This window comes from Cygnus atratus, chromosome 1 (genome assembly GCF_013377495.2).
Source record: "Cygnus atratus isolate AKBS03 ecotype Queensland, Australia chromosome 1, CAtr_DNAZoo_HiC_assembly, whole genome shotgun sequence".
Lineage (NCBI taxonomy): Eukaryota > Metazoa > Chordata > Aves > Anseriformes > Anatidae > Cygnus > Cygnus atratus.
Genome location: NC_066362.1, coordinates 89,710,519 through 89,734,383, shown reverse-complemented (window position 1 = coordinate 89,734,383; position 23,865 = coordinate 89,710,519). Strand labels below are relative to the sequence as shown.

The 23,865-nt window shown below is 42.5% G+C and overlaps 1 protein-coding gene across 1 annotated transcript; it reads left to right on the top strand.

The window, feature by feature from the left end:
- The first annotated feature begins 1,309 nt into the window (after positions 1 to 1,309).
- CD96 (CD96 molecule) lies at positions 1,310 to 23,852 on the top strand. The gene is made up of 12 exons (XM_050710911.1): positions 1,310 to 1,364; positions 2,277 to 2,702; positions 5,152 to 5,261; positions 6,669 to 6,891; positions 10,259 to 10,314; positions 13,532 to 13,622; positions 15,058 to 15,111; positions 19,270 to 19,344; positions 21,321 to 21,401; positions 22,073 to 22,162; positions 22,549 to 22,672; positions 23,744 to 23,852. The coding sequence occupies exons 1-12, from the start codon at positions 1,310 to 1,312 to the stop codon at positions 23,850 to 23,852; spliced, it is 1,494 nt and encodes a 497-aa protein (XP_050566868.1).
- The last annotated feature ends 13 nt before the right edge of the window (positions 23,853 to 23,865 follow it).

Here is a 23,865-nt window from a genome sequence, read left to right as displayed (position 1 = left end):
GTTGTACAGCTGCAACCCTTTAAGTAGACTCTTCCTTTTCCCCCGTCCAGCCCTATGTGCCACTTAAAAGGCTTGAAAAGCCTGATGATGCTCACAAGCCCCTCTGCCCCCAACAGGCTGACGAACCTGAATGCAGGAGCACTTATTGCCAGCTAGGAAGCAGAATTTTGTGTGTTGAGCCTTTGTTCTGATTAAGAACAGAAAAATGATGGTTCATGCATTTGACTGGCATGAAAAAATGCGTCTCGATATCCAGTATAGGCTGTTCGTATTTTCCATGTCAGTGAGACAGATTGGTTTTAAAAGACAGGAAAACAGTTCATAGGAGTTTTCGTAGAAAATAAAAGTCCCTAAATGCAAACAACAAAATAGAAGCCTCAAGACATGCAAGCAAGTTCAATGCAAAGCTGTTTGGAGAAAAGTAGGACTGCTGCTTTTTTCCCCAAGAATGAAACCTTCACTGAACAGTGAAGGCCACTTAAAGGTAAAAGTGGCCACCACCAGCCCCTTTGTGGAGATCAGACACGTAAATGTCTGGGAATGCAAGTATGGGCTAATGGATAGCGTTTAGTTGGAAAAATGAAGTTAGAATAAAACTAGATGAATTATATTGAGATGTTAACATGAAGTTAGAAACTTTTGTGTGAAATGGTTTTACTTAAAATAACCTAATGTGTTAGACTACTAATAAACAATAATAATAATAAAAGATTCTTTATGTATAACTTTTTCATCTTTTTATAAAATATTCAAATAATTTTGGTGGGCCTTCTTTACGTGGTCCTTTGACCTAATACAGCATCACTCCAAAGTACGACAGATAACTTGCTGGGTGTCTCTTGCCTGCTAGTCTGATTGCATTTTAGTTAACTTTACTGATGCAAAACTTCCAGTGAAATCAATGAGCATTTGCTATAATAAGCTCCTCGGTCCTACAGTTTTCTGTAATTTGTTCTCACAGCTCATATCCATATCAGGCTTATTCTTCTCTACCTTCCTATCTGTTCCCATCTCGTGGAAGTGAATTAGAAGTTGAATGGCACATGCGCAGGGACAAAAAAGGAATGGAAAATTTGCCCTGAGCAGGGGGTAGCTTTGCTTTCCATGCACATATTCCCTGTGTGCTCATGTCACTCTTCAGCAGTTGTGTCCCAAACCTCAGCTGGCTCTGCAGGGAGGTGGGAACCTGCTCCTATTTTCTTCCCTGCTAAAGACCAAGCTGGTGGCGAAGGCAAGAAGTTGGTACCTGCTTTCCACAGGCACGCATGGGGAGGAGCAGGTGCTGGCCGTGCTGGGGACTCATGGTGGGATGCGGCACAAGTCCTCTGAGGAAATGTACAGTGATGTTTTGAAACACAGGGAGGGTAAAATTCAGCGACAAGTCTGTACTTGAGGACATCTGTACAAATTTATTTTTGCACTTTTTTTGGAGAAAGGGCTGGTTGTGTCTGGCTCTATGGGTGAGACAGCACCTGGCTCACCGCGACTGCCCCCATCCCTGAATTCCTGATCTCCTCAAGCTTGTCAGTGCCCTGCACACGGGGTTTAGGAACTGCAAGCCTCTTGTGCACAGGAGGGAGGAAGGGAGAGAAATCAATCTTATGGCAGCACAGCAGCAAACAAGCAGTGGAGGCTCGTGTTGAAAGCCCCTTCATTTCACCGATCCATTACTCCTTTCTATGGCACACTGAGGACTGCCAACGTGCTTTATGAAATTAGTTCAGGAAGAAGCCATTCATAGCAGGGCTGCTCCCTCTGACACTGAAGCGGGCAGCGGTTCAGGCCATGCAGGAGCCATTTAACAGCACAGAGGTGAAAGAATGGCTTCCTGCTGAAGCGCCACAGGAGTGGGAATGGGCAGGGGCAGCCGCACAAGGCAGGACCAGCCAGCAGGGATGCCTCGTTTGTTCTTGCAAAACAGAGCTGGGGAATGAATGGTCCCAGCTTCTGCTTCATTTATGTGACTTGAAAGGTTTCCATTTTCACGGGGCCTCTCAGAGCTCTGTTGCACTTCACTGTGAGAGCGATGGGAGCTCCCCACCCTCCTTCGGGCAAGTGCTGGTTTGCCCTCCAGGCCCCCCTCTGCAGCCAGCAGAGATCTGCAGCATCTCTCAGCTGTAAATCAGGAGATTTACTTGAAAGAGGGTTGTTGCAGCTGTAGGCATGAGCCTTCAGAGTTATCTGGGGCTAAGGCACCAAATCATTTCTAAGGCAGCTTAGAAGAAAGCTTTGCTTAAATATTTCTTGTGCTGAAAACTGTCCTGTTTGCTTTTAAGGCCAAGCTGGAGATGTCATTGCACACACAGAGGTGGTCCACGCTTTGCCAGGTACCGACGTGACCCTGCTGTGCACCTTCCCCAAACCACAGTCCACCTACATAGTACAGGCACAGTGGTCCAAGACCGATGACAACCGTCTGTCCAGAATAGCTGTTCATCACCCCATTTTGGGCACCCATTACTTCGAATTTCTTGAGACTTGTTCCAACTTTTCCGTGTCGTTCAGCACCAGGAAGTGCTGCAACTGGGACATTAATGAGACCTTGTGTTTTCCTAACTTAAACTCCTCATCTGAATGCCAGCAGTGGGCTCTGCACTTGAGAAATGTTACCATCTCCCTCAGCGGGCAGTATGAGTGCAGTTTTGCTACTTACCCATATGGGACAAAGGCTGCAAAAATTCAACTTATCATCGAGGCAGAAGGTAAGTAATTAACAAATGATGTTGTTTTTTCATGGCAGGGAAAAGGGGAGGGGATATCAGGATAGACAATCATTCCTTGGTCAATGCGAGTGGCTTGTTTGATGTTTGTAACAGTGCCACTAAATGCTGCTGCTTAGAGTTTGTTATGTCCCAGGCACTCGTTGGCCATTATCCAGCTCGTGATTAGGAAGCCTTCATTGTTTGGAGGAACATGAAGTTAGAGGGGAGTGCACAAAAGATGGTCAGATGGACAGTGTGCATACTTTCATTTTGGAAAATGAAATGAGGGCTGGGATTTGCAGGGCTGGGTTTTAGCACAGCAGATGGATGTGTGTCCCCACCTTCAAAACTGAAGTGGAGCAAAGCAGAGGGTTGTTTAGGATGGCCACAGCACTGGACGCTTGGCTTGTTTTGTCAGCCAAAAGGAAGCTGGGAAGCAGCGTGACTGCTCTTGGTAAGTAAGCCTTGGGGGAGAGCGTGAACTCCTGGGAGGATATTTAAATATCCTGGTGAAGGAATAAATGTTTTTCAATAGGATGTGAATGGATCTGGCTACAAATTAAACAACAGTGCTGACCACTGGTGCAGCAGCTTCGGGAACAGCTGCTTAATGCCAGCAGTGAGACCAAAGAGTCCAAACTGCCATGGAGATGGAGCTGGGCAGGGATGTTGGGTGAGCTGGGCAAGCTTGTAGCTGTGCTGGAGAGGGGCTGGATTTGATGACCCCAGAAACCTCTTTTGGACCCATTTGCTTTCTGCTAGCAAGCTGAAGAGGATTAAAGTAAACGCAACAAACCCAGCCAAGTTTCATTTCAGAGCTTCAAGGCCAGCATGCTCAGCCTGGTGGTGTCCAGGGCTGTATCTGCAGCACATTTTCAAGGGCTGAGAGCAGGGTTAGGTGCAGGCGATGTTAGGGTTAGCAGAGAACAGCAGTGTCCATGGGTACAGTTCTGTTCTTTGTACAATTTTTCTTTCTCTTCCCTAATAAAGTAATAGTGACAGTTGGGCACTGCTCCTCTTCCCGTGCTGGTGCCTTGGTTGATACTGGCGTGTTCAAAGCTCTAGCTGCTGTCTACATATGTTATAATGTTAAATGTGGGCAGCTGCCATTCATATCAGCACTGTTGTGGATTTTTCAGCCACCGCATGATGTAGAAATTGGTGCTACTGATACCACTTCCTAGAGAGAAATCAAAAATTCAATTTGCAACATACCTCTTGCCAATTTGCATTTTACAGTAATTAGATCTTTTGCAATGATCTTCGTCCATTCAAAAGAAGGCAAAAGACTTTAATGCAGCCTATGAGTGGGATGGAGAAGGGCAGCAGTCATCAATGAAGTACAGCTCCCAGCTGCATCGAAGTGAAGTGAATCCAGATGGATTCAGCTAGTAGATACTGAAAAAAAACACCATGCAGAGCAGCAGGCACATGTAGGATTTTCAAACACATAGTACCATCACCACCAGCCTGTTAATGGAGATGAAAATCAAAGAGAGAAGGGAAACTAGGCGGCTGTGACGTGATGGTGAGAGCAGGCAGAGGCTGTCCACAGGCTGAGTTCCTGGGGCAAATGTTCATCTTGGTACTTCTGAGGGCTGTATGCTGCACAGTACCTTATCTGTTTTGTCTCAGCACATAAGCCAAATCTACCAGGGGAGCAAAGTTCAAGAGGGTCCAGGCAGGCTGCAGCCAAGAGGCTAGCCAGAGAGCTCAGCACTTGCCAAGGCACTGGCAGCATCACCTAGCTGCACCACTGCTCTTCCTGCTTAGACACGGGCATGCAGGCAGATCTGACATTTGGATCAGAGCTGTGCTCTGCTTGATGCACCACTTCTGTCTTTCCACAGGTGCATTCGAGCCCTGTATCAGGAATGGATAGGGTAGGAGATGCTGAGATATGTTTTTAAATAGAGTACAAAGGAAAGAGTGAGAGGCTCTCTGCTCCTGGCAGAAGGCAGGTTTGAGAATAATAAAAGGACCACTTACACTGAAAAGCAGGGTTAATCTTAACCCGCCTGACAGCTGAACACCTTGCTTAGTGCAAAGAAATTCTGCAGAGAAAAGGAAATACAGGTGCACAAAATTGATGTGAAGGTTTATTGTAGTGGAAAAAAATGATAAGAGAAAATTTGAAGCTCAGCTCCAAAAGACAATGTCTCAATCCAGCAGTTAAGCAAAGGTTTTTATGAATTGCACAAAAATTTGGGTAAAGTCATGAATTAAAGTCTTGAAACTACATCTGGAATTGGATGCAGGCCTTTCACTTAACAAATGTGTCTGTGGGTGATGGTTGAAAATTACGGTTCCCTTCTAATCAAAAAAGTGCCTGTTCCTCGAATGGCAGTCAGCATCAGTTCTTAAAGCACGATGAACACCATGTTTCTGATTTTCCTTCTTGGGCTTTTTGTTGTTGCTGTCGTTGTTGCGGTTGTTGCGATGCTAAAAGAGGAGCAGCATTACGTGAAGGAAGTGCAGTTAAGCCAGACTTTAGAAATTCCATGCCTTGAGAACACAACCTCAGCAAACTTGTCCAATTACCCTCTGAAGTGGGTAGTGGTAAGTATAAATATTATTTCTTCTCAAGTACAAATTATGGAAGAAACTACACGGTATTTTTGCAGATAGAAAGAGAAATGTTGGATTTTACTGCATCCTGCAGAATCTGTTAAACAATAGCTATCCACTGCGATGGACAGTAATAATATAGGGAAAAGTATAATTGTTCATTTGCAACATAGACAGCACAAACAATAGCTGCTAAACAAACAAAGAGGGAAAATCCCATCTTAATTGCTTTTAATTTTTCATGAGGACATGTAGAGCAGTCTTACCAAAGAACTTAGCAAATGTAACAAGTAAAATATTCTTTGCATCAGATTTCTCAGGGATTTTTGCAGTAGTGAAGCTTTAATATCTCTGAAAAATATGGTTACTGCGTAGGTTAGTGAGATATCAGGCTGCTTAGAAATAGGAAAAAAAGGGTTGACTGTAATGTTTTTGTGCTCTGCTGACCTCCATGTCACAGGCACACACTGAAGACATGCAAACCCAGTTATCTAGCTAACCACATACATAAAACAGCAATTTGCTGTGAGATCTAAAGCTAGTTATGTTTTTGTTCTGCATCTCACTTTCTGGATAAATATTTGTATGCATGTATTACAGTAACCTTTTCATTAACTCATATAAATATCAGCAAGCAGAGTGCTTGAGGTTTGCCCATTAGTTTCTATCTAGTGTCACTGTGTTGTAATTGTTGAGGATTATCTTAAAGGTGACTTTCAAATATTTACATTTTTTAGTCTTCTGTCACATGTTATTGCCTATTCAGATCTCTTTGCAGAGAATTCTTAATTTTAAAATTATGATTTTTTCTGTAGGGAGCATGTTTACCCTTAACACTTTTCAGTGCAACTTGTTCACTCTACAAAATCAAGCAGCAGAGGAAAGGGGAAAAAAAAAAAAACACAACAAAAACCACAAAAGGTCATCAGAATGACACGTGGGTCACCATGCATCGTTTAGAGGACAGCTTGCAAATATATACCAAGGCACAGATGTCCAGGATGTGCTGGTTGCATCTATATGTCAAGGTGACTGGCACACAGGCAGTCTGAGGAGATGACTTTGAGCTATTATTAGTACGTTTTCACTATTTAAAAACTTCAAGACCAGCAGCTCTGTTGCCCTCTGTGGAGGCTGCAGGAGCCAGGACTCACAAGACACAGCTATTTACCCTGTAGTTTATTGGTAAGATGATGACCGCTATCAGTTTTGAAATTCTGGGGGATCTCCTCATAAAAAGACAATGTATTGGGGAAAAATAAGTGTTGCAAATGTCTGCTTACACCTAGTAAGTGCTAGGGGTGTGAGAAAAATTTTAATAGCAGGAATAGTGTTGGCCTACAAAAACAGCAGGGGATATCCAGTCTTTACAAGTTATGCAGGATGATATTTTCACAGGAGGAAAATGGAAAGAAAGAGGAACTTATAACCAAGGAGCCCTCCCGTCCTGAGGTGTATGGGAATGGCAGCGTGCTGTACGGACGGAGAGTCCACCTGGGTCTGAATAATGCTCTAAAGATTTTTCCCACCAAAATCACTGATGATGGCAAGGTGTTTTCTTGCCACGTGGTCTACCACCCAGAGAGGATCCGGAAGAGCAGCACCACCGTGAGAGTGTTCGGTAAGGGCCTTCTGCCAGCTGTCTTCTTACTTTTCTAAAAGTAAAGCTTCTACCTGCTTCTGCAGGCAGTAGCTTTTGAAATACAACTTTATATATTCATATATACATGTGTGTATATACATACACATTTATGTTATTGGTTTTTTTTTTTCTGCTGCAGTAAGTTAAAATATTTGTAAATAACCTTGTAGTTCTTAAAAAGAATTTGAGGCCATTCTTCACGTGTCTGGCATCAAAAATATTTGCTCTACTCCACTGAGCACATAACAATACTGACAAGCAAATTACCACGATCTCACCCATGTGTGTAAGGTTACATTGACACATTTCAACTTACAGGTAAGTGTGTTGGTCATCGAGATCTCTGTGCCCCAGTTACAAAATGACCATGCTGCCCATGGTTAGGAACTCATGGCCAGCATTTGCTAGGCAGGGAATGTGATTTGGAGCTGTCATTGCTGCAAAGTCATGTCCTTTGGAGATGTGATTTATAATTGCTTCCAAAGGCTCTGGCTCTGAAAATGAGGTCCTGTCTAGAGGGTCTCAAACTGGTCAGGAGGGGCAGGGCCCATGTATTGCAAACGCGGGCTGGTATTTCATGTTGGAAGCCTTTCCCATCTTCAGTTTCTTGCTCTGTTCCCTTTTCAGAGGTTTAGGAACCACTCCACAACTGGGTAAGAGCAATGCTGCCCACGGAAAACCAGGCTGTATTTTCTGCTTGTAGAGCAGTGGGTCTGAAAAACATATTTCCAACTCTCCTAAAATGAATGGGTTTTAGCCAATGGGTCTGTCAACAGTCCCTTGACTTAGCTGCTTGCCTGAGGAAGCTCATGGCTCAGGGGTGGCACAGAAATGCAAGGCTGATGCTCAGGATGCAAAGAAAGATTCAACAGGGAACAGTGGGGGGGGGGGGGGGGGGTGCGGAACTTCTGTCAGAGGGGTGTCAGTCACTGACGCAAGAGAAATGAAAATAGAAGTTAATGATCTTAGATTTCCTCTTGCATTTGCATGATTCAGCCATGGATTTTACTCTTAAAAAAATCAGCATTTGTCAAGCAGCTACAGAGTTACCTCGGTAATCATTCAAGTATATTAAGATACTTGAGCTCTCTCTGCCCCAGCTGATGCTCTTGCCTTGTTTTGTGTGTCAGTTAACCAAACATTTGTTTTTTTTTCTCTGAATTTCTGTGTCACATGTGACCCACACCAGCTCAATAAGCTGGTACAAGAGGGGAGAGATACAAACAAGAAAAAGAAACCACAGCCTTTGGCTGTGGGTTTTTCTGAACATTTTATGATGCTCCCAGAAACTACTAGCTTGCTTATGATAGTAGTGCCACGCCATCAGGAGCTGGCGGAGAACAAGTGCAAGGGATCCCATGGGCTGGGCAGTGTGAACACAACTGAGACAGCCCAAGTCTGAGGGATGGCAGTGGTGTTTCCCCAGAGATGCTTGAGGTGGCCTGGGTATGACTGAGAGCTGGGTAGGAGAAGCATGGGAAGTGCAGGAGTGAGTCTCTCAGTGAAGCTGAGGGTCTTGATAAGTTGAATAAAAGAATATGTTCAATCAAGAGTTTTTTTTGAGGTGATACTTTTAGACTGCAATGCTTAAAAATATGTCTTTTCCAGAATGGAGTTCTTTTAGGTACAAGTTTCTGAGAAAATGTATGGCCTTTTCACATATAACTTTGCCAAATATTGATTTCTCCTTTTTGTAAGAGTAAAAGCTCAGCAGCAGAAACTACTATACTAAATATTGAATTTCTGCTAGACCCAAACCATTGGTAAATATCCTAGCAAGACAAATGAATGTCAAAGTGTTAACAGGGTCTGAGATGTTAAATGGAAAAGATCTATTAGGTCATTCCAAGCTGTGCTTGAGAGTTGCCTTACGGAATAGTTACCGAGCAAACACGTCTTCTCAAAAAGCAGAGGCCACATCCAATACAGAAGTGGAGATGCATTCCCATTCTCATCAAAACCCTAAAGGAAAAACAGGCACTAGACTTAATGTTATTTAGTCTACCAGCCAACTTTTAGCTCCTATTAGAAGATCCAGTTTACCATACATTTTCTTACACCTGAAAGATTTCTCTATCTATCTGCCAGCCCCACTACCACCAGTACTGTTTTGGTGAGGCAGAAATCTTAGATATTCATTTTCTGATAGGAAGGATGAACCAAACAAAAAGAAGAAAGAAGAAAAAGAAAAAAGAAAAAAAGAAAAAAGAAAAAAGAAAATTCCACCCAGAAGTCTAGAGAACCACAAGGCCGTAATCATTAGATATAGGTCAGTCCTGGCATAACCAGTCAGTAACAATTGGCAGAAAAATGGAATTTAGAAAAAGAGGGGGAGAGAATCCTGGGTGGATTGGCTTTAAAAAATGACAGGGAAACTTGAACACCTCACCTCAGCAGGGAAAGTAATGAACTGAGGTGGACCTACACTGGTTTAACAGAATTAGGTGAAGAAAAAAAAAAGAAAAGAAAATTATACTAATGGTGGGGGTTAAGATGAGATTTAGCTTGGAAAGAGAAAGAATGTGGATCCAGGTCCTGTGCTTGTTTTCAGTCCAGTTGTAAGGCCCAGAAAGGGCCAAAGCATGATTTATTCAAGGCTTTTGGGACTTGTTGTTAACCCCGTTTTCAGCAGTTTTTACTTAACAGTCAGCATTACTGGAATCCAATGGCTGATTCAGAAATGCCAGCTAAAAGAGGCTTATGGTACCTCAAAGTTGCATCTATAGTCAGCTGTGCCCAGAACTGAAATGCTGTGCAAAGGGAAAAAAAAAAAGAAAAAAATATAACCTTTTTCCATTTCTTGTGGATGTGGTCATCAGAAAACCGCTGCTTTGATGTAAAAGAGAGCTCTGGGCTTCCTGGCCAGGGCAGGAAGAGCCTGTGGCATGAGACTGTCACATATCTACCAGAACAACAGCGTGGGGAACGGTGGTACTTGAGATCAATGGACAGTTTGGGGGATGGCAGGGGATGGCTAAAACTTTTGCAGATAGCTTTGACGGCAAACACCTGGAGGAATCAACAGCTGGAACAGTGATGCCCTGCTATGAGAGCTGTGACTGCAGGATGGCTTTAGCTAGCTTCAACAAAGCCACCCAGAAGTATCTTTGAAAGGCAGAAAAAATACACTACAGATCTTGTGGTAGTAGCTGCTGGTGTGTACTTCTAAACCACTTCCTTGACCTCAAATTGGAGCGGTGCAAGCTTTTATCTTGCCAGGTATGTGGGTGGATGTAGGATTTAATTTGCACTCTCTTTACAAAACAAGGCCATTAAGTCTCATTAGAAGCTGTTACCGTGACCTTTGGTAGCCATTTCGTTAATATGTTTTATGTTTTCTTTCCAGCCTACCCTGAAATCTCTGCTAGCCTGCAGGAAGGCCCAGCTGGCACCTCACAGAAGGTGAGCAGTGCTGGAGCACAGAGGGATGGCCATGACCGTGACCGTGGCTGCTTGCTCAGGGTGCTCCAGGCAAGCAGGGCCAGGCAGGCTGTGCTGAACCAGGCAGCAGGGGGGACCTCCAAGTCAATGAGCTAATGTCAGTGACTCATATGCCTTCTGAGTGCCTGTCGTCCCCACAGCAGTATGCTGATTCAGTGAGAGCATTTTGGAGCTAGCTGAGGGTTCCTCTGTGGGTTGGGTAACCTCTGACATTGTGTTAGCCCTAGGGAGGGCTCTGCGACAGGGGGGAGAGGCTGTGAGGGGTCAGTGGTGACGCAGGGGACTGCGGGTCCTACAGGGGATGTGTTGGAAATTTTAGAACGTCTGTTATATCCAACTTCAATCATTTTTAGATAAGCAAGTGGCTATTTACTGAAGGTAAATGTGACTTTTTGAAATGCAGCTATGGAAAACATGATATTTACCCAAGGGAATAATATTGCATAGGATAGGAAATGAAAATAACCAGGGACACTGTAACTAGTCAGCTTCTGAGGAATAGGCAAGAAAGCAAATATAAATCATTTGTGGGTGGTCCACTCCCTGTGCTTGAGTTAAACATGGTTTACAACCAGCTAGTCAGAAAATGCCACTGGTTTTATCTACAAAGCTAGCATTAGTCTTTCACAATAATATTCTTCACACCAGGACATGGAAACTACTATGAAATAGTCATGAAACTTAGGATTTCCTTTAAGTTTCAAGTAAAAATCTTATGACATTTTAATGGCTATGTTCCAATTATAGAAAGTACCCAAGGAAATGTTCTCATTCCACAGTCTCATCCAGATAGTGTGAAGAAATGAGCAAGTTCAGATAAGTTCTTAGGAAACCTGTTGGACCACATTAGCCATTCTTGCTGATGCTGAGAAATTAGGGGTTGAAGCAAAATCTTCTGGGGAAAGAATTTAAGGCTGTTCTCTTCTGGACTTCTCATACTTTTCTTCTTTAGACTATAATTCTTCACATATGTGAAAGGCTGCAGGAAAGGTGAAAGGAATAGCCTCTTTAATGCACTTGTACAGAACCAGAAGTGGCAGGCTTAGATTCTGAAAGGAAGATTCAGATTAGACATTGGGAAAGCCTTCTTCATAGTAAGGGCTGGTAAGGACCCCAGGAGAGGCTGAGCAGATCATTTGCCACCATCACTGGGGCTGCGAGGAATAACATGAATATCACTGATTCTAGCACTGGGCAGGGAGATGAGTTTTGGTGGTCACTAGTACAGTATTTTCTAGTACAATTTGTCAACATTTCCTCTGTAACTCTGAGATGAGCTTCAGCATCACCGAAATGAGAACTGATCCCTCTGTGATATCTAGATATCTATCTTGGGCAGAAATCCTTCTGAGTCATTACCTTGCAGTTCAAGCAGAAGTGGTGCTGCTCTGACTTAGGGTTGGGCTGGTGACAGCTCCAGGCTGCTACCAAGTTGTCTACTGAGACAAGGGGAAAGCAATGGTCTTGCCAGGCATAATATATCATAATGTGCTCCAAGCACAACTCAGCTGGAGTAATCAAATATCAGTGGAGTGACTGGATCTAAGTTAGAGGGTCCTTGTTTAGAGCTGAGCACTTACACGTGTTTTGGGAATCTCTTTTATCACCTGCTTCCTTAGAGTAAAACCTAAAAAGAAAGTCTGCTGTACAGCTCTGGCTGTACTTAGCATAAAACATATTTGTGGCCCCTATGACTGAACGCTCTTGCTACTTGTTATGATGTTCTGCTTCCTGTTGCATCCATCCAGGTTGAAACTTTCAATCTGTAAGCATTCCAGATTAAGGAAGCTTTCATCAGAAAGAGTGCTTGTGGGCAGGCAGAGGCTTGTGTTCACCATACCTACCTGTTTTCAGACAAGGCCTGAGCTAGGCCGTTCTGTAAAACCACTACATTCTCCCTGATGACTTATTTTCACTTGTGGCGTTGGAATCTGCAGGTGTTTGTCTGTACTGTCCTGCTGAGCAGAGGAGGGGGTGCTGCTTTCATATGGCTGGGCAGTAGAAACTCTTCAAAGAAGAGTTTGTCCATTCTTCATCTCCAAACACCGACTGCTTCCCTTCTCTTTTCTACCCTTTCTCATTGGGCCTAAATCTACTTTGGATGCCAGATTTGTATTTCTTCACAGGAAGCATCTATAAAAATATTATGAACTAAAAATGGCTGAATAATAAGGGGACGATGAAGAGAAAAGAGGGGAAAGCAATTACGCTGAGTTCGTGACTATTTACAATGGCAAGGAAAGAGTTTCAGTTGGATAGTTTCAGTCTTCATACTGAATGTTTGACTTCTGCTGCCTGCAATATATCAAACTTCCTTTCAACTAAATGTGTTGTGTGCAACCCACTTCAAAAGTGGGTGTAAGAGGGCGGTGTGCTGCATTAAGTCACATATGAATGTCTTTTGATTAAATGGACAAGGTAATTTCTCTCAGTGCCATAAGCTACTACGTAAATCTAATTGGGAACATCCAGGCAGCATGCAGATGAGACCTCGTACCTTGCTAGTACCCGCCCCTTCATCCAGCATTGATTTTGAGGTCCCTCCAGTTCTTCCCTTCTATCGCTTGAGGAGAAAGTAAAGTGAGCACACAGATTTTTGGAACAACTGCTGTACAGCCAGGACTACTGCATCTAAAACATGTGATTTCTTGTGACATTTGGAAACCTCTTAAGTACAATGCCCTCTACAAAGGTATCTAATTTTGTGTATTCAACATACCAATGTGCTAGGCAGTTTTTTTCATGGGAGTTGTGTCCTTATCTGCCCAACAAATGAAAGATTTGCATGACAATCAGGAGATGTCTCATTCTTGCCCCCTTACCCTACACATTACTAGTGCCACTGTTCCTCCATATGGGTGTTTGTCCCCAAAGTGCTGGGCTGGGTCTTGGGGGGGTCACCCCATGTCTCTCCAGCCACTGAACTGAACTGAAGGGCATTGAAGCCCGATCACCCCCAGGGTAGCAATGGGGGTGTCCCTTAACTTTCCTTCCGTGGTGCCTCCAACTGAAAAAATGGTAGGGGAAGAACTGCAATGAGGAGGGAGTGCTTCCTGGCCAAGGAGGGTGATGTGTAAATAAGATTGTCAGAGCAACTCTGTCCATCGTGGATTTTGTATGCCAGCAGTGGTGGACAGGTGAGAATGCTGGAGGCTAACTGTTCATCACTGTCCCACAGCCTAATGTGAGCTGCATTGTGAGGAACGCATTTCCCAAGCCAAGCATCGTGTGGTATGTGGACCAAGCAACACTGATGGAGCAGTCTGAAGGTAATAAGTCCCATTAACAGGTCAATTACATAACTGTAGAAATGATTCAGAGGAAAAGCAATAGTGGCTAAACTACTGCTGATGGGAGCATGTAGGTGTCCATCTGGGTGGACTGCTTTGGATAGCATCTCAGCCAAGAAACCTTCAGCTATATAAGCTTGCTTTTTAGTACTGGCATTTTGCATGACTCTGATTTATAATTTGAAGTGTTATGAAAAGGGTTTGCAGCTTTTCTTTTTCTTTTTGTGTGTGTGTTTGTTTTTTCTTCTCCAGAAATGTCTGTTGAACAAGAAGACTCACAAGACAGTGATGGTTTCTATCAGCTGAGATCTATGATAATGTTACAAGGGACCCACCAGGCACATACAACATTCTCGTGTGTATGTCTGTTTCCCTTCCTCAGGAATGAAACATGGAATATTTCATCAGAAGAAATATTTATTTCTTTTGGTAGGTTTTTCATAGATAGGACATATCTGAAATGTTAAGAATACCAAACACATGTATTCTCTGCTATTTAAATTACAGAAGAAATGGGAAGTGTATGGAAGTTTTGTTAAACACATTCATCACACAGCTTGAGCTTTCTGGCAGGTTTCTTAGCTCAAGTCTCTAAATGAGCCAAGAAACCTGACAAAAACGCCTGAGTAAACTCATCAAGTTGAGAAAAGAAACTCCTACACAAACATAAGATGTTTGGTATTTGTTAGGCAGTATCTTGCTGCAATTCCCATACCCAAAAGTACACTAACTTAGCTAGACAGCACCAGTGAGCTGTTACAACCACATATTTCTCACTGAGCAGTCCTGCAGAGTGGCTGGCAAGATAGACTTCCTTTAGCACCCTCTTGTGCACACCTTGTCTTCAGGTGCAAATGCACAGTTACACCTTTTTTTTTTTTTTTTTTTTCTACTATGTATGTTCCTTGTTGCACAGATAATATAACAGAACTGCTGGCCCTGGGGCAGCCTTCATGTGTACCGTGGTAACTACTTGCACCTGTATTAGCTTTCGGCTCTGGATACATTATTGGTATTTTTTCAACAAAGACTACATCAAAACCCAAAGCTTAGTCCCTTAAAATATAGCTTTGGAAGGAGGGGAGATGAATGATCATTTTTTCTTCAAAATGACTCATTTCACCCAATTTGCAGTGTTGTAGAAATGTATTCAAATCAGAGAGATGTCAATTAAAGAAGTCTACATTTTTGCCTGTGGGCTATACTAACACTAAGATAGATCCACTCTGTATAAAAATGTTAATGTATTTAGATGTGACAAAAAGGAGGAAAATTAAATTAATTCTTGGCAATGTTCTGTGAAGGTGCCATACTAATGGCACAAACTCCAGACTAAATTTTCAACCTATAAAACAAAAGCCTAACTTCTTTTAGGAACTGCTTTCATCTTTGTTTTTTTTTTTCCCCCTCACAGACAATACATCTAATGAAGCCTCATCCCAAGCATTTACCAACATGGCTTCAGAAGGTAGGATAAATTAGAAGACAAAATAACCTGGGTTATGTTAGGGATGCATCTATAAATTCTTAAAGCTATTGGAGAGACGGTTTTGCAGACTTGCTTCTGGGTGAATAGTAAGGTATCCTTTTCTGCAGCTATGACTTCAGATCAAATACAATGCACAGATATTTTGGTGATGTAATCCATCATAGTTAAACTCAAACGTAATTAAACTCTGGCCTTGAAGGGCACTTAATGTTCTTTCTGATGCTTCAGCTAGCATTTGAATATAGTTCTTTCAGCACTGAGCTGGTAATTAAAAATAACTTCCCTACTAATGGTTCGACATTCTGCTTAAGTACACAGCCAAGATCCTCAACACTTTTGCCTAATTAAGGAACTGATGGAATGTTTCTTAATTTGTGTAAATTTGGAAAATTTGTGCTCTTCCCCTGCAAGTTTGTCTTATTGTCAGCTTATCGCAGATAGACAAATTGTTCTCCCCTCACATCAGCTGAAGTGCTTTGGAGATGCCTCTCCTTGGATAGCTTGCTTTGCTCTGTACAGGAGCCAGTTGTGTCTCAGCAGTAGATTATGTGCTTGTGTCAGAGAAATGCTGTAGATAAATGGCAAGGAAAGAGGTGTGTTTTTCTACATAAGCTTCCTCTTACTTGGGATGTAAATGCTGCTTGGGCAGGACGATGTCTCTGTTGTGCTAGGCCAGATGGTTAACAGCCCTTCAATTGCAAGGAATAAATCCCTCTCTCTCCACTTCTTTGAGGACTTGGTGAGCACTTTTCAGGGTAGTATTCCTGATATTTCCTGCCAGAGTTGCAGCTTCTGAAATGCCTCATGGGTGGAGCCATGCAGGTGCCCTCACCAGGTCACATACGTTATTTCAACCTGCATGCTAATAAGACACATCTGCCTACATGGGTTAAAACTATGCAACTCACTTCTGATTTTTGAGTGAGGTGCAGATTGGAGGTGGTAGGGGTTCCAGACCCTTTGGCCCCCAAACCTTTGCTTTCCCTAGGGGTTACACGTCATAGTTCCCTCAGGTGCTTCTTGTTTCTTGCTGGACCACTTGGCTAGGTTGTGCATTGAAGGATTATTTGGAAATTAAGTGTGATGCAGTTTCTCTCACTCTTGAGCCCTTGAGTGACCCTCTTTTCCAAAGCAGAATAAATACCCTTTTCATCTTTAGTAAAGGTGTTTGCTTTGATTTGTTACAGACCTTGGAAATTCAGCACTTACATCGGCTGTCATGACTACCTCAGGTAAGGAAAAATTAAAAAAGCTTTCCTTATTACTCAGTCAATAGATGTATGATCTTTGCTTGACCTTTTCTTAAATGCCATGTACACAGAGCCAGAAGAATGTCAGTGAGAGGTCAGCGTGCCCTGACACTGGCAGTACCTGTAATGCTCTTGGATGGGAATTTGTGAGCTGCAAAGTCAACCAGGAAGAGAGCTAACACAAATCCTACTAAAGCTCTGTCACATTAGAACAGCATGTAAAATGGCATGATGAATACCAAATATTATTCTTATGCCTTTTATAAAATGGAATAGAAATCCTATAAAACCATAAATAAATTTATCCTGTTATGATGGAGAGGTGCTTGTGACAGAAAAGAAGTTTAAATCCCCATTTTTATCTTGACCTGACAGTAGCATATTATCCTTATTCTTTAATGATATGGGATAAGTGTCACTGCTTTACAAGAGGAAGCATATGGATAACCACGTTAAACTATCTTCTGTAATTGATAGTAAAACCCAAAAAAGCATGTGATCACCCAGGCCTATACAGTTGTGACATGTTGCGAGGCCCACATCTAGACAGGCCCCAGCTAGGCCAAGGAGCACCACTGGCACATGCATAATCTACCCCATGGCCATTAAACTGAGCCCTATGTATAAAAGCACAATTAAATAACAGCTAGCCCATGTGAAAGGCTTTGCTTTAATCACCTTGACTTTTACTGATTGCCTGCTGAATAGATGGGACGTGTCCTGAGCATTTAACCTACAACCTCAACTGTAGGCCCCTGTCACATAGTCTGTGTTTACCCAATGCTTGCTGCAAGTTCTTTGTTCTATACTCATCTGTGTTGTTCTATAATTTCTTAATTTTAATTTTTAAACATTCTACCAACTAAATGGGATACTGTTTAATCTGTGTTTCTTTAGAGCATCAGTTTACATCTTCGGCCTCCCCAGATTTCACAACTCGAGCAAGTTTGTCTCACGCTTCCACAACACAAGGTAATGAATTTGGCCAAAATGATTTCCGTATTGCTTCAGCATGAACCACAGCATGTGAAACTCCCATTTTGGATTCAAATGGCATGTACAAAATGGCAGCACAGGCAGCATGAGGAAGAGGCCATGCAGCTCAGCAGTGCTGAACCACTGCCTTCCCCTCCCTAGCAGCACAGTAGCCATAGCAAGAATGAATACAATCCATGGAGTCTGCAGCAGTCTTATTTTCCAGACAAAACAAAATGCCTTACAACAGGCTGACTTTCGTGAGCCTGTCAGGTGTTAAGTGTCCTCCTTCATCTGTGTGATTCAACCCTGCAAACTTCACTTAAAGCAACCACCATTATACTACAGCAATATTTACCCAGGTGTGAGCGAGCAATGCAATTGGTGACATGTGAAGCAGTACTGTAAGAAAAGGCTGAGCAAAAGGATTGATTCTGACCCAGCAGTGCACTGTTTCGGAGGTGAATACATTCATATGAAGCCTGGGGCAAAGAGGAGGTTATATATATGTATGCCAGGGCAGGAACAGAGATTGCAGCAGCAGTGAAATTAAATCTGGCCTCTTCTTGGGCTGCCCTCCCCACCCTTTGAAGCAGAGACCTGGATGGCAGCAGGGCACTAAGGGGGAATAATTTTGACTGAAAGGCTATAAATATACAATGTGAATAGAGAGGATTCCCCTCACTGGGTTGTATATCATAACTGCTTGGGGAGGTACAATGTCGAAGTCGTAGTGCAAGCCAAAGCTGAGCCATTTCTCTCCTGTAAATAGCCCAGGGAACGACTGCCTTTTAACCAGTGTCCCCAGTGTGTGGCAGGAGCACTGTCCTGAGCATGAGTTTGTGCTGCACATCTCTGGCTTGCTTCTGGTTCCCACACCAGTCCCACCATGGCGTTTTTGGTCAGACCTTTAAGGCTGCAGCTGAGTCAGGATGCTAAATCCAAGCCTGACACTTAAAAAAAAAAACAAACAAAAAAAAAACGTGGCAGGGATGGGGGTGGTGTTTCAGTTCTCCTTATTTTGCAAGTTGTTAAAATGAAAACCCAAGAGACAGATGGGAATTAATACAAAAGTATAGTAGTATAGTACACAGAAATAGATGGGAGAAGGAGGAGGGGAGGCAAAACTAAGGCTCTTAAATCCACAGCCTGGTCTTTCCTTAACCTCCATCTCTGATCCCAGAAATCCCCAGGCTTTGACTGTTAAGTTATAGCTGCATTTCTCTTTCTCAGGTTTGTTCAGATGGCAGAATGGCACTTTTCCAAAAATGAGACAGGTGTAAGGAAAGATGGTCTCTTTTTAGTAAATGTGAAATATTCCTCATGGACAGATAGAGGTCTACTTGCTAACCACCATCTGTCTGTGTCTGAACATCAGATAAATAGCTAGTTCATCTCCAGAACACTTACTGCTTCAAAAGAAGATTCAAGAAAAATGTTAAAGAAGTTGGTATTTGGCACCAGCCATTGTAGGTGTGAATCCCCTGTACTAACTTCCTTAAAACTTCTCTTTGCTTGTTGGAAACACAGTTTCATCCCATTGGACCTGGTAAAACCCTGTCTAAATTCAAGTTTACGTACATTTTTTCAACACTCTCCATTGATTTCAGGTTGAAACAAGCCAGTACACTCACAGGTTCTGATTTTCAGCTGAAAGCCAAAAATTCAGGCCTAAATACCCCATGTTTTCTCAGTTTATTCATACAGCTCACTAAGCTCCTCTTAAGTTTCTAGCTTGTGACAGACCTTTAAAACCAGACACAGGATTTTCTGGTGGTGTCTGGGGGAAGCCAAAATTTCAGATGATAGTTTACAACTATGTGACATTTAGGGAAGAAAGAGGAAAAAATGAAGAACAAACGATGGGGTCCTCAACAGTAATTTTTGCAAGCATGTGTGTGTTTTTCAACAGGAGAGCTGATTTCTGCCCCAGAGACAAAAAGCTATACCAGCATCACAGCATTCAGAGAGAATGTGACAACAGCATGTGAGTAGATGATACATCTCCTTTGCTTGATAGGACTGTAGCAGGGATGTTATGAAGCTAATAAGAGGTGCTGCAAAGTGCAAATGTGGTACAGACTTAGGCTGCACATCTGTGGTGGTCTGGAGTCTCTGGCAAAAAGTGCAGCAGCAGGTACTCTATGTGGCCCTCAGTTTGCAATGCCTTTGCCAAGCCCATGACATCTGTGGTGCTTATGTTCAGTTGTCACTTGATATTCATCATGCTGCCATCCAAAAATCATTACTAAACATGGAAAAGTAGTGTCCAAACAGAGAACAAACATCAAGTGGTGTCATCTGTACTAGCTTTTTAATGCTCCACAGAAGCATTCCTCTGCTGAATTGCACTGAGTTAGAAGACAAAGGCTCAAGTCTTCCAAGCCTTAAGGATTTGCAGCAGTGAAAGAGGAATGAAAAATGTTTCCGTATACTGTTTTTATTAGATGTATTTAATTTAATAATATTAAAATTAGGAGGGTTACTAGGCAAATGCAGTGAGTATTGAGGGCAGTTTATAGACAAAATAAATTACTGGAGAAGCTAAATAAAATCACAGAGCAGCAATGAAATTGTGAGCTAATGTGGGGCTATAAAGGCTGGCTAATAGAACATTGGAAGGCAGCTTCATTAAAGACCAATGAATGAAAAAAAGGTGGGGGTGGACATTTTTTCTCAAATCTTTCCCTTCAGAAAACCTTTGTTTGGTAGCAGAATGTGAGAAATTACTTGATTTTTTTACATCTTGCTTTGTGCTTTCAGGACAGGCAGGACCTGTCAGTGCGCTATTGTATTTGTATGGCAGTCATCTTCTGGCTGAAGCACAAATACAACAGCCACCTTCTTTATTCTGAATATATTTTTGCAGCACACTGGTGGTTATATACCGACATATAACCCACAACCACACATTTAGACTGAAACCTTGTGACAACTCCGCTTGCCTTGCGATCCCACTCTTGCACAGCTTGCCCGTTGCAGTTTTGTTAAAAAGCAAACTGAACCACGTTTTACTTAAGAGAGGTACAGCACCACCCACTGTCTTCCATACAGCCACGTCTGCCTGACAGCTAGCTGAGGCATGAGCTTGAAGGGTCTTCCGTGAGGCAGCTATAACTGAGAACAATTTCAGAGCACACAAGCACCGGTGTGCTTGCTGAGGCATACCAATGTGTTCCAGTACGTCCTCCCAGAGCCACGGGGCTCCTGCAGTGGGGATTGTCACTATTAGCTAAATTCTCTGAGGCTGTAACACAAGCCATTATGTAAATAATAATACATAGCTTTCATTGGCATGCTGTATAGAGCACAGTGCTATGAGATTTCTAAGTGTATGTCCTTTTTTTTTTTCTTTTGTCCTCTTCTAAATGGCACGTCTACCATGCTTGCCCCTGTAGAATTTAATGTCTGATAAACAAGGAAAAAACAACACTAAATTGAATTAACATCAAAAACTCTTAGTGAATTTTTAGAGTGCCCTAAAAGTGGATTGATTTTTTTCTGATTGTAATTGAGCATTCATATATGCTTGAGTACATATATATATAAACATACATATATATATGGTAGGGGTTTTTATTAAATGTATTTGTAGTTGTGTTTTTAAAATATGTATCTTTATATGTATATATGCACACATATATGTATTTTTAAAAAACTTCTCTCTGTATATATATATACGTATGTTTGACTGCTTACTCTCAGTCAGAACCAGCATCTCATGAGAAAGCTAGATTTTCCTGGCTCAGTCTGGTTACTCATCTACATCATTTAAACAGTGGGATTTTTTTCCTTGGATCTATAAACCAGCAATTACATGAAAGACTCTCAGGTATCTCTGTTATTCCATTTGTTGTTTGCATCGGGGAAAAATGATGATATAAAATAGCCACAGTTAAGCCTAATGAAGCAGTCACGTACAGGCTGTTACAATCATTTAAGGTTATTACTGCTTTTATACAGATTTGAATGATTCTACCACTGAATCCCCAAAGAGCCTCAAGAATGCAACGCGCTCATCTGAGGATACAACCCCTGTGCATAGTAAGTGCTGTGACGGTTCTGCAAATACCGTATAGTTGTCTAGCTGCATATTTTAGCTATTGTTTTGGAGCACATGAACAGAAAGACAGCTCGAGAAAACAGGCATGTGTCCTTAGGCAGCACTGATCTTAAAGGTTGGTAGCTTAACTGTATTAGGAAAGGGAAAATGTCTGTCTACAAACAAATATTATTTTTGTGGTTCAGACACAGCTCTTGATACAGGACACTGAGGTTTCACGCAGTCATGGCAGAAGCAGACTCTGTGTTGCTGCTAAGCCACTTAGTATCTTTAGCTTTTTCATTACCATCAAAGAAGCAAAAATCTTATCATTCTCCCAGACTGCTGTGCAGCTCAGTGCTGGCTTGCTGGAATATCTCAATAGGTATTTACCAGTGTTCCCTGTTTCTTCTAATGTTCTTTTATTTGATAAAAGCAAATTTCTTTGCCTAGCAGTAGCTTGTAGGCCAAAAACACAATTGTCCCACAAAGTGAACTTTGACACACAGACTCTGGAATTTGATTTCCAGTCCTCAGCAGGGTAAATGATGGTGGCTTCTAAACACAGAATCATAGAATGGTTTGGACATATTATTTGTTAAAATAAATAATAATAAAACAAAACAAAGAACAAGTAAGCTACTAAAAATGTTCTGTACCCATATCTTTGCAGGTGACGTGTCCTTCAGCATAACAGACCAGCCTGTTTCGGCTACCAGATGGAAAGGTTTCTTTACCACCATCCCACTGGTCAAGAGTACTGGTGAGACATGATCCTACAAATCCTAAGCAGTGGGAATGAGTGCTGGGGGTGTGCTGAGACATGCTGCCTCTCTGTGGAGAAGCTCATGGGGGAACAGAGAACACCAGTGGTTTTCTGATGCAGTGCTTGTCCAGCTGTGCCTAAATAACCTCATTCAGCCACTGGTGCGTGGCTGAAATCAGCCTGCAAACCCAGCCAGAACACAAGTCCATGAATTGGAGCAGTGATGTTCAGGTTTTACAGTGCTCAGCCTGGAAACCTGGCCATCCTGTATTGGGCTGAGGCTGCTTTGTCTGCAGGGCTGGGGAGGATCGGGAAGCCAAAGGCAGCAGGCACAAACATCTCTCCCTCTGACCAGGTTTGGTTCATTACTGTGTCCCTTGCAGGCAATGTGAAGAATACAGTAGCCAGTCGCTTCCCCTGGCCAACCGTGGTAGCGGTCATGCTCCTCTTCTGCAGCTTTCTGATAGTGTTAGGCATCAGGAAATGGTGTCAGTACCAAAAAGAGATGTAAGTATCAGCAAGGGGAACAGAATGGGTGGGAGGTATAATACAGCACAAACTCCAGTCTCTGCTGTTTGGACTTAAGTGTTTCCACCTGAAACTCTCCATAGTGTACAAGGCCTTTAAGTATGTGGATCACTAATGCCACCTTTTTATACAGGGGTATGCAGTGTAGAGTGGTCTCAGTCCTCTCATCCATTCTGTAGATTCTCTCTGAAATAAACCTTAAAAGGAGCTGTGGTGCAGCTTTGGTGCATGCTGTGGGGTATGAGGGAAGAGTGCAAGTAATTTTTTTTCCCCAGAGCATCCCACTTGTATTAGCCTCCCTGCCAGCTGCCTTTGCTCTCTCATTTTGCATGGTTACTTGAGGACATACTTTAATGTAACTGTACTTCTAGGGTACTACAGGAGTTGTGGATAATATATGTGAAAGTAGGCTACCTGATACACAATCCCAGTCAGAGATGCACTGAGTTTGTAATTACGGCCAAAGTTTAATTCCTTAGTAAAGCATTCAGAGACCCTCTGATGAAAGTGGTATCTAAAAGCCAATTATTTTTAATCTTCCTACCATTACTAAAATGTTTGAAAAATCATGGAGATCATGAATCATTTGCTGTCCTAGAAAATCCTTTCGAAACATAACAGCAAACCCTATATATCGAAGGTAAAAATGGAGTGGATTTTTATCACTGATTTGGGACAGGACCTTACTTTATCTTGGCCTATAAATTGGCAAAAGAAAGAAGTTATGAGTCTTTAAATATAACTTCAAAGAGCAGCAGGAGCAGAAGTTCCCTGTGATGGCTTTGAGTGGTTCACCAGGGCCATGATCTTTTTTTAAAACATGAATAAAATAAAACTGTGAGGTGGGAGCTCAGAAAGCCGCATGGGCACCAGGAGGTGCATTGGGGCTGTAAAAGAGGAACAGGGAAATAAAAATGTCTAAGAGCCAATGCCAGGTGCTGTTACAACATACTCTCTGCTTAGTGTCCGTCTACTTCCTCTTGTGAACATTTTACAATGGTCTTTCATGTGGCTTTTGTGTTATACCATATTTTGTCTCTTCCATTGCAGTATGAACAGACCTCCATCTTTCAAGCCACCGCCACCTCCCATAAAGTACACGTCCATGGTAGAGTCTGATGGGACTCCCCCATCCTACCACGAACTGGAAAACCTGTAACATCGCCTGCACT